The sequence below is a fragment of the Branchiostoma floridae genome, unplaced genomic scaffold (genome assembly GCF_000003815.2).
Source record: "Branchiostoma floridae strain S238N-H82 unplaced genomic scaffold, Bfl_VNyyK Sc7u5tJ_1305, whole genome shotgun sequence".
NCBI lineage: Eukaryota > Metazoa > Chordata > Leptocardii > Amphioxiformes > Branchiostomatidae > Branchiostoma > Branchiostoma floridae.
In genome coordinates, this window is record NW_023365695.1 from 179,626 (window position 1) to 187,898 (window position 8,273).

At 43.3% G+C, this 8,273-nt stretch overlaps 1 protein-coding gene across 1 annotated transcript in view; it reads left to right on the top strand.

Moving 5' to 3' along the window:
• Nucleotides 1–8,273, top strand: part of LOC118407337 (cytochrome P450 4F2-like) — a 12,025-nt gene that overhangs the window by 2,844 nt on the left and 908 nt on the right. Inside the window, exons 2-11 of the mRNA XM_035807802.1 lie at nt 341–458; nt 1,094–1,138; nt 1,678–1,805; nt 2,316–2,437; nt 3,214–3,330; nt 4,478–4,640; nt 5,091–5,281; nt 6,452–6,585; nt 7,296–7,360; nt 7,848–7,930. Of these exons, the coding sequence (XP_035663695.1) occupies nt 341–458; nt 1,094–1,138; nt 1,678–1,805; nt 2,316–2,437; nt 3,214–3,330; nt 4,478–4,640; nt 5,091–5,281; nt 6,452–6,585; nt 7,296–7,360; nt 7,848–7,930 (1,166 nt within the window). The remainder of the gene's footprint in view (nt 1–340; nt 459–1,093; nt 1,139–1,677; nt 1,806–2,315; nt 2,438–3,213; nt 3,331–4,477; nt 4,641–5,090; nt 5,282–6,451; nt 6,586–7,295; nt 7,361–7,847; nt 7,931–8,273) is intronic.

Below are 8,273 nucleotides of genomic sequence, written 5' to 3' on the forward strand. Positions count from 1 at the left end.
TGTTCTATACTGCACGAACACAGATCAATACACCAGGCCTTCCTACGGGGGTATGTGATTTTATTTACATATGTATGTATGTACGTTTGTGTGTGTGTGTGTGCGTGTGTGTGTGTGTGTGTGCATGTGTGTGTGTGTGTGTGTCTATGTGTGTGTGTGTGTGTGTGTGTGTGTGTGTGTGTGTGTGTGTATCTGTCTGTCTGTGATCACGATAACTTGAGATATTTTGTACATGTGGGTAGGCTATGGGACCGATGAGGTGAGGTGAGAGGGTAGGTGTTGCTAAGGATTTGGGCCACACCTAACGCAGCTAACACTGATGCTCTTGTCGTTGCCGCAGGACCGTCTGTTGTCCCTGGAGGAGAAGGATCGCTGCTCCGTCTGGAGGCTGGGTCCGTTCCTCCCCGTGCTCTCCTGCAGCCATCCCGACACCGTCAGGCCCATCCTCGGCGGGAAAAGTGAGCATCCGTCTTCAAATACACCTTTCATTTATCTATTTATAGGTTTGGCTGTTCATCACGCACAGCCAGGGCTGCCCAACTAGCCTGTGGCTATTACAAAGGGTGTTACATCCAGGTGTGCTTCTATCCCAAAAGCGCTTCTGGCCATGGGATGGAGCGCGTCTGGGACAGGTCCGCATCCCAAATGTGCTTCTATCCCAAAAGCGCTTCTGGGATGGAGCACACCTGGGATAGATCAGCTCCCGAAGGTCGCCAAAGGGTGGTGATCATGACCTTCGGGAGCTGACCAAAGCCAACAAGGCTGGACTCCAGGCTTGAAACACCGATCGGAAGTATATTTTTCTGCAAACAACGAGTTTATGATGATGGTGGCTCAATGTCGTATTTTCTTTCATTCAGATGAATAGGCTCAACATTGATAATTGTTCCGCGAGAAGAATTTTCTCAAACGACAAACCTGTACTTAATACCCCTACTCTGAACGTTCAACATAACATACTCCGTATCTCAGTAACACTACTTACAACAACTACTCTGATATGTGTTCTGCAGCGTTCAGTTTGCTCAGTGTTTCAGTAGCGCTTTCTCTAAGGTGTCTGTTGTCTGACTGTCTGTTGTGGTTTGCCTTCCAGCGCAAAAGACCAGCTGGGTGTACGGATTCTTTAGGCCATGGCTCGGTAGGTATAGATTTTACACTTTTTTGGCAACCAGCAAAGGGGCGGACAGGCTGTTCTCAATAATGCGCCCTTCCTCCATGGTAAAACAATTTTACCCTCCAATTTAGTGGCCAAAGTGTGTCTTGAGTGGCAAAAAAAACGATAAAGGTCATAAGAAGCAGGCGTACTCTAGATTAAAAATACTCAAAGTCTGATGGAATAAGTTTATTTTGCAAACACACCTCAGTCACCCTTCTTTACCACATTAAGAATGTTGTAGCCTCTGGAAAATCGTGGTTGTGATTTTTATCAGATTTTCCAACACATTTATTATGTTTGCTGACAAACTTTGATGTCTTTTTTGCTTAATTTAAAAGAAAAAGGCGTAGGAAGAGAACCCCAAAACCTCTTATCGCAACTTCTTTAATTCTGATACTAGTGACAACTCTGTACCTGATACTAGTGACAACTCTGTACCTGATACTAGTGACAACTCTGTACCTGATACTAGTGACAACTCTGTACCTGATACTAGTGACAACTCTGTACCTGTCATGTAGGGGACGGTCTTCTGATCAGCGAAGGGCAGAAGTGGCAGAGGAACAGACGTCTGCTGACGCCCGCCTTTCACTTCGACATCCTGAAGCACTACGTCACGCTGTTCTCGGAGTCAACACAAGTGCTTCTGGTACGCTTCAGTTGGTAGCGAGCTTTTACTTTTACTTTTACTTTTACTTTTTAGTTTTACTTTTTACTTTTACTTTTTACTTTTACTTTTGCTTTACTTTTACTTTTTACTTTTACTTTTACTTTTACTCTTGCTTTACTTTTACTTTTTACTTTTACTTTTTACTTTTTACTTTTTACTTTTTACTCTTGCTTTACTTTTACTTTTTACTTTTACTTTTACTTTTACTTTTACTCTTGCTTTTCTTTTACTTTCATTTCCTTTTACTTAAACTTGCATGCTCACTTAGTTTACTTAAATGTACTTTTCTCTTTAGTCAGGAAGGTATTGCACCTCGTTTTTTTCAGGTGTCAATATCAAAATTGACCGTAAGAGCAATGTACAAACGAACACAAGAGTGCTATACTCCTGGTACATGTGATTTTGTTAAATGGATGCTAACAGCTATATTCATACTGCACTCAACGTCATTGATGGAAGCTAAGATGATACAGAAATTTCTATTCGCAGGAAAAGTGGCTGTCACGTGGTCCAGGCGCGTCTGTGGAGTTGTTTGACCAGATCGGCCTGATGACGTTGGACAACATCCTGAAATGCAGCCTCGGTTACCATAGCAACTGCCAGACTGACGGGTAAGGACAAAGTTGAGAGGTCAAACATTTAACATTCCCAAGTTTTCGACTGACCAACTCCAGTCTTTGTCAAAGAATGAGTAATCCACTTCTTCTGTGACGTCATTTTAAAATGCAGATAGAACACGTGACTCGGTGAGCAGTGGATCATAAATGGCAGACTTCCTCTATATTGTGCGAAGAAGGATGTTCTTGAGAAATTGGACAGGCATGCTGGTCTTGCTGGCCTTATATGTCTGCTTAGTAACATCAAACCCTTAGAGTCGCTTTGTTTATTGGGTGACGGTCACGACGAGATGCTGCTCTTCAAACCCTTGTGATCTCTAAGGACTCCTGGTTCAGGCCCTCTGGATGTAGTGTCCTGAGCTGGTGAATCCAGTAGGACTCCCGTTGTAGGCGGCGTTGTCTTGTGGTGTCTTCATGTCCTGTGTAGCGTAGTTTTTCGATTCCAAGCACTTCAAGGTCTGCGATGCTGTGGTCTGTGAGATTGAAGTGGGCTGAGACCGGAGTGTCCTTCTTCGTCTTGATGGATGAGCGATGGCCGTTGAGTCTATTGGCCAACGTTTGTTTGGTCTCGCCCACATATTGTAGCCCGCATTTCTTGCATTGGATGAGATAGACGATGTTTTAACCGGTGTGTCTCAGCCGTCATCCTTCTGACGCCTTATCGACCTTAGAGTCGCTTTGGCCATGGAGTCCATATGATATACTTTTTATACCCAAACGGTATATTTTGAGATGGTTTCAGAAAAACTTCGTCTCTCGTTTTCCTGTAGCCAGTCTGCCCCGTACATCCAGGCTGTGCACGACCTGACCAGCCTGATAGACGAGCGGGTTGATCGTCCACTACAACACATCGACTTTATCTACTACCTCACTGCGAAAGGACGCCGGTAAGCTCATTTACATAATCACGCGCTTTTATGCAAATCAGGAGCTAATTTGGATGATGAACCTGTGATTATCCACCGTTAGACGTCATCTACTACCTCAATACGGCCGGACCCAAGCTGATTTACATAATTACGTACCGTTTATGTAAATCAGCAGCTAAGTTATCTCAATAAGGGTTAGAAACTGCATTCATGAACATCAGGTTGGTAAGTCACTGGAGAGCAAATTGAGAGCAATGGAAACAACCACGTGTTTTATTCAAGACTGACGTTAGTGCTGCTTTGTAAACACCGCAGCTGCAGCTACTACCTGTCTATGTATGTATATATTATGTATGTATGCATGTATGTATGTATGTATGTATGTATGCTAATACTGTAAATGCAGAAATGTTCGTGGTGGATTTATTTTCGCGGTTTTCGCGTTAGCCATTTCGCCGCGAATTTAAAACCACCGCGAACTTTTTTCCAGGGCATTAAGATACTACAGTGCATGGTGATACCGCGAAATTAAAACCACCGCGAAAAGTCCTTTTTCCCGCTACCGCGAAATTAAATCGCCGGGAACTTAAATGCATTTACAGTACTTTGCGTTTGGTACTACACCTGTTAGTAGCGACACCTAGCTGCAGACCGCAAACGGCAGTCTTGAATAAAACAGTTGTGTACAAAGAATCTTGCTTTCCTCATTAGAAATTGCTGTCAAACATGCACGTTCTTTATCATAGCAGCGGCTACGTAAGATCAAGGAGGTTGATTTTAAACCTCCTTGGTAAGATCAACTCATTCCTTGCTCGATCAGTGATACCTCAATAATTCAAATGTCACTAGTACGTGGTGCGATACCAACTGTCTGTCTTCTGTAATGTAAATTTGAACTGAACTGTTGAGCTGAATGTTTGAACTCACAATTCTATTCTGTAAATAATCATGTTTTAATCAATTATGTCACGCGTAAGGATTTTAACCAATACTTGTTATTGACAAATTTGCAATTAAATGCAATTATATTTTTTATTAACACAGGTACAATTCAGAACACCATGGCTGACTGCGAGGCTTTGTGTATTTTAAGTGACTTCTCAAATAAAAACCTTTTTTTCATGTTATGATTACCGTCTGAACGACATCCCCTGTCCCTGTATAGTTTCCGTCAGGCCTGCAAAGTCGTCCACAGTTTCTCCGAGCAGGTCATAATGACAAGGAAAGAGGAACGGAAGAAAGAAGAACTGAAAGAGGAAGACTTCACCTCCCCGGGCTACAAAAGTGGGAAGTGTTTGGACTTCGTGGATATCTTGTTGCAGGCGAAGGTAATTAACATCATGGTTATGGTGCTGCACGTTTGCGTACTAGACAATAAAATTCCATATGACAACCTGTCTTAATTTTCAGATGGCCGTTTCGAACTTTTATTTTATTTACAATATTCACACGTAACGTTACAAAACATAAACTATCCAAATCATAAAGCTAAACCAAACCTTATACAGAGGAAATTATGAGATAAAGTATAGATCAAACAGAGGATGATGTACCAGTTGTAAATAATCGTCCCCACTTTCATGGGTGCTTCGCTATCTTCCCTCTCCAAGTATAGATTTGACATACAAGCTTTTCGAAGAAATTATATATAACGTGATTAATCAATGATTTGAAGTGTCTTTTACATCACACCTCCCCAACACCACTCCACCCCACCCCAAAACTGTCCGGCCGAATTCCTTTGTGGAAATGTGACGTAAGTATCACCGTTTCTTCAGGACGAAGACGGTACCGGACTGAGCGTTTCCGAGATCCGTGACGAAGTCAACACTTTCCTGTTCGCTGGCCACCACACTACTGCCAGCGGAGTCAGTTGGACACTCTTCTATCTGGCCCAACACCAGGATTACCAGGACGAGTGCAGGAGGGAGGCGGAAGGCGTACTGGAGGGACGGACAGAAATAACTTGGTGAGGGCGTGCTTATACCCCTGTCACATGTAGCGAAAATCGATCGGACGACGAGTCTACGAGCTATGTAATTTAGAGCTCGCAGACCCGTCGTCCGATCAGTTTTTGCTACATGTAACAAGGGTATTAGGACACGGTCACAAAGTTCGTGCGGTTGTCGTGCAATTGCTGACTTCAGGCGTTTTCCGGGACAGCCATTCATGTTTGCTTCAGAGTACAGCTGTCTTGCAACACAAAACGCTGTCTAGGATCCTTGCCGGTGGTTGGATCTGTCACGGCCTGCTTGAAAATCCTATGGCAGCAAAATCTTACGACGATCGCACGAGCGCCTATCACTGTTTACCTGTCTGGATTAGCTTTTCGTCGCTACAACAACTGACCACATAACATGATCTTTAATGACTTGTCGTAACAATAGTGCAGCGACTTTCGTAAGGTCTACTACAACTATATTTGTGAACAAACAGATGTGTAAATATGACTTCCCTGTGTCTGTGAATAAGTATCAACATGTTGAGTCATGTTGAGCAGTATTCTTTACACCATTGGTTCTAGTTCAGTTCATTTTATCCATCAGGCGACACTAGAATGTTCCTCCAGTCGACTCATGGCAGACAAGAGGTCTTCTAGTGTCTAACGATTCTTTTATACATTTACCTATTTATACACTGTAAGGTTTATTTACCTTGGTCATTAACATACCCACAGTACTTCTCACATGATGAGCACATGAGTCAAACCTGCCCAAGACGGTAAGCAGACAAAAGTGACCGTTTGGGACAGGTGACCGGCTTAAAGAGGTTTGACTGTATAGAGTGCTTACAGGTGAACTTTTGACCCTCTGTCCTCAAATTGAAATGAGTCACATCCAATGTCACGTGTCCTGAACGAAAGTGTGACGTCAGCAATGGGTCAAAGTTTCCCGGCAGTCGGTATCAGCCCCCGTCTCTGTTGAGGGATGGTCGCAGGGCTCTAATGTAGAGGGCCTCTTGTATCCCTAATTTGTTGGATCTCTTGTCTTTTTGTATCCCTTGTACTGTTGTAACCCATGCATTGATGGATCCGTAGTGTTGTTGGATCCCTTGTATTGTCGTAACCCTTGTATTGTTGGATCCACAGTGTTGTTGCATCCCTTGAGTTATTCTCGGTGTTCCTGTTGTGTTTTTCCAGGCACGACGTTGGTAAACTGCCGTTCCTCACCATGTGCATTAAGGAGAGCCTGCGCTGCGTTCCGCCCGTGGCTCGCTCGGCGCGCACCCTGCAGCTGGACCTGACGTTTGCTGACGGGAAATGGCTGCCAAAGGGTCAGCTGGGTTTTCATACCCTATCATTTATAATATGCTCTGATATATCATACATGGGCCGTGATAATGTTTGATACGGGTGTTCCGGATAGGGTGATAACTTTTGTTATCACACTGGCTTCTATTGTTATCACACGAGCTTCCATATAATAATTCGGACGTACCGAGTGCGCCACTGTCGAAAATAAGAATACCTAGGTCTGATTGTGACGTTGGAAATAACCATTTTTGTTCGAGGACACCATTTTTTTTTCAAATTTTGGCGCATTTTGTATTGAAACATGTGTTTTCTCAGGCGGGTATGACATAAATAAAATACAACTCGGTGTATTCCGCATCACCCTCGGTCCCAGGTCGTTCCGCGGTTACCTCGGGTGATACGGAATACACATTGATGTATATCAAAGCTCCTTGTGTATATTAGTCTTGACTTGTTTTCTTTGCATTAGTATATTAATATTCTTTGCTTATGTGTGTATACCTTATAACTATGATTAATACAACTTAAAACTGAATTCTCTCTAGCTTCCCTTGCAGGTTTTGTTCACTGCTCTTATGACTTAATGTCTCCATACATGCGAATAAACAAATAATTAAAGAAATAAACGAAAATACAAAAAAAAATCAATCATTGCTGTCTGGGTTTCCATAGATAATGATGCATGACTCACAATGCCGGTTCTTATATGTACATACATCTCCTTCCCCAGGCACCTCCGCTGTAGCTGACTTCCCCGGACTCCACAGGAACAGCGAGATTTGGGAAAATCCGACGGTAAATTTCACGTTATTCACCCGTCAACTGTCCCTGCGTTAAGCTTCCTCGCCTATTCCTTTGCAATTGTGATCTCCGTTATTATACCCCCCACACATTAGGCGAAAATCGATCGGAAGACTAGTCTGCGAGCTCTAGATTATGAGGAGTCATGACCCTGATGCCGACGAAGAAATGGCAGAGTTCCCGTCAGGGTTATGCCTCCTCGTAATTTAGAGCTCGCAGACTCGTCGTCTGATCGATTTTCGCCTAATGTGAGGGAAGGGGGGGGGGGGGTATTACCAGCGCCAGCTTAGGGGCGTATCTCGCTGAAGCTGAGGTATGTTGGCGGGCTCGCTGAGGCCGAGCGATTCGACAAAGTGCCCAATGTGTTTCATCGGTAAAAAATAACCTCCTTACGCTATGTCATGCGTTTTGTTGTATTTTCAGTCAAAATTGTATGTTTACATGATATCCCTATCACGAATTTATATATTGACCCCTCCAGGTGTACGATCCTTACCGCTTCTCACCTGAGAACTCCGAGAGGAGGCCTCCCCACGCCTTCCTACCCTTCTCTGCAGGACCGAGGTAAGGAGTGTATTCTTATCATTTATGTCCCCAAAAGTCTTGTGCTGGAGGCAACCATGGTCCCCGACAATCTTGCTAAGGATGGGACTAGGTGAGATGAGGTGATGTCCCTAAAAATAGGTATTGAGTATTGATAGAAAAATATAAATTTTGTGGCGCCTCAACCTATAGATTTACAGGTCTTGAAAAATATGTATGATAGAAGCAGATGTATCAGGTAAAAAAGTAGTTTACCTTTAAACTATATAAGTTGTTGTCGACGAACGGTGCAATGTTTTGATGATAACTGCAATATTTTGAATTACTATCAATTTTCTTCGAACAATGACTGTTTATTAAAGGT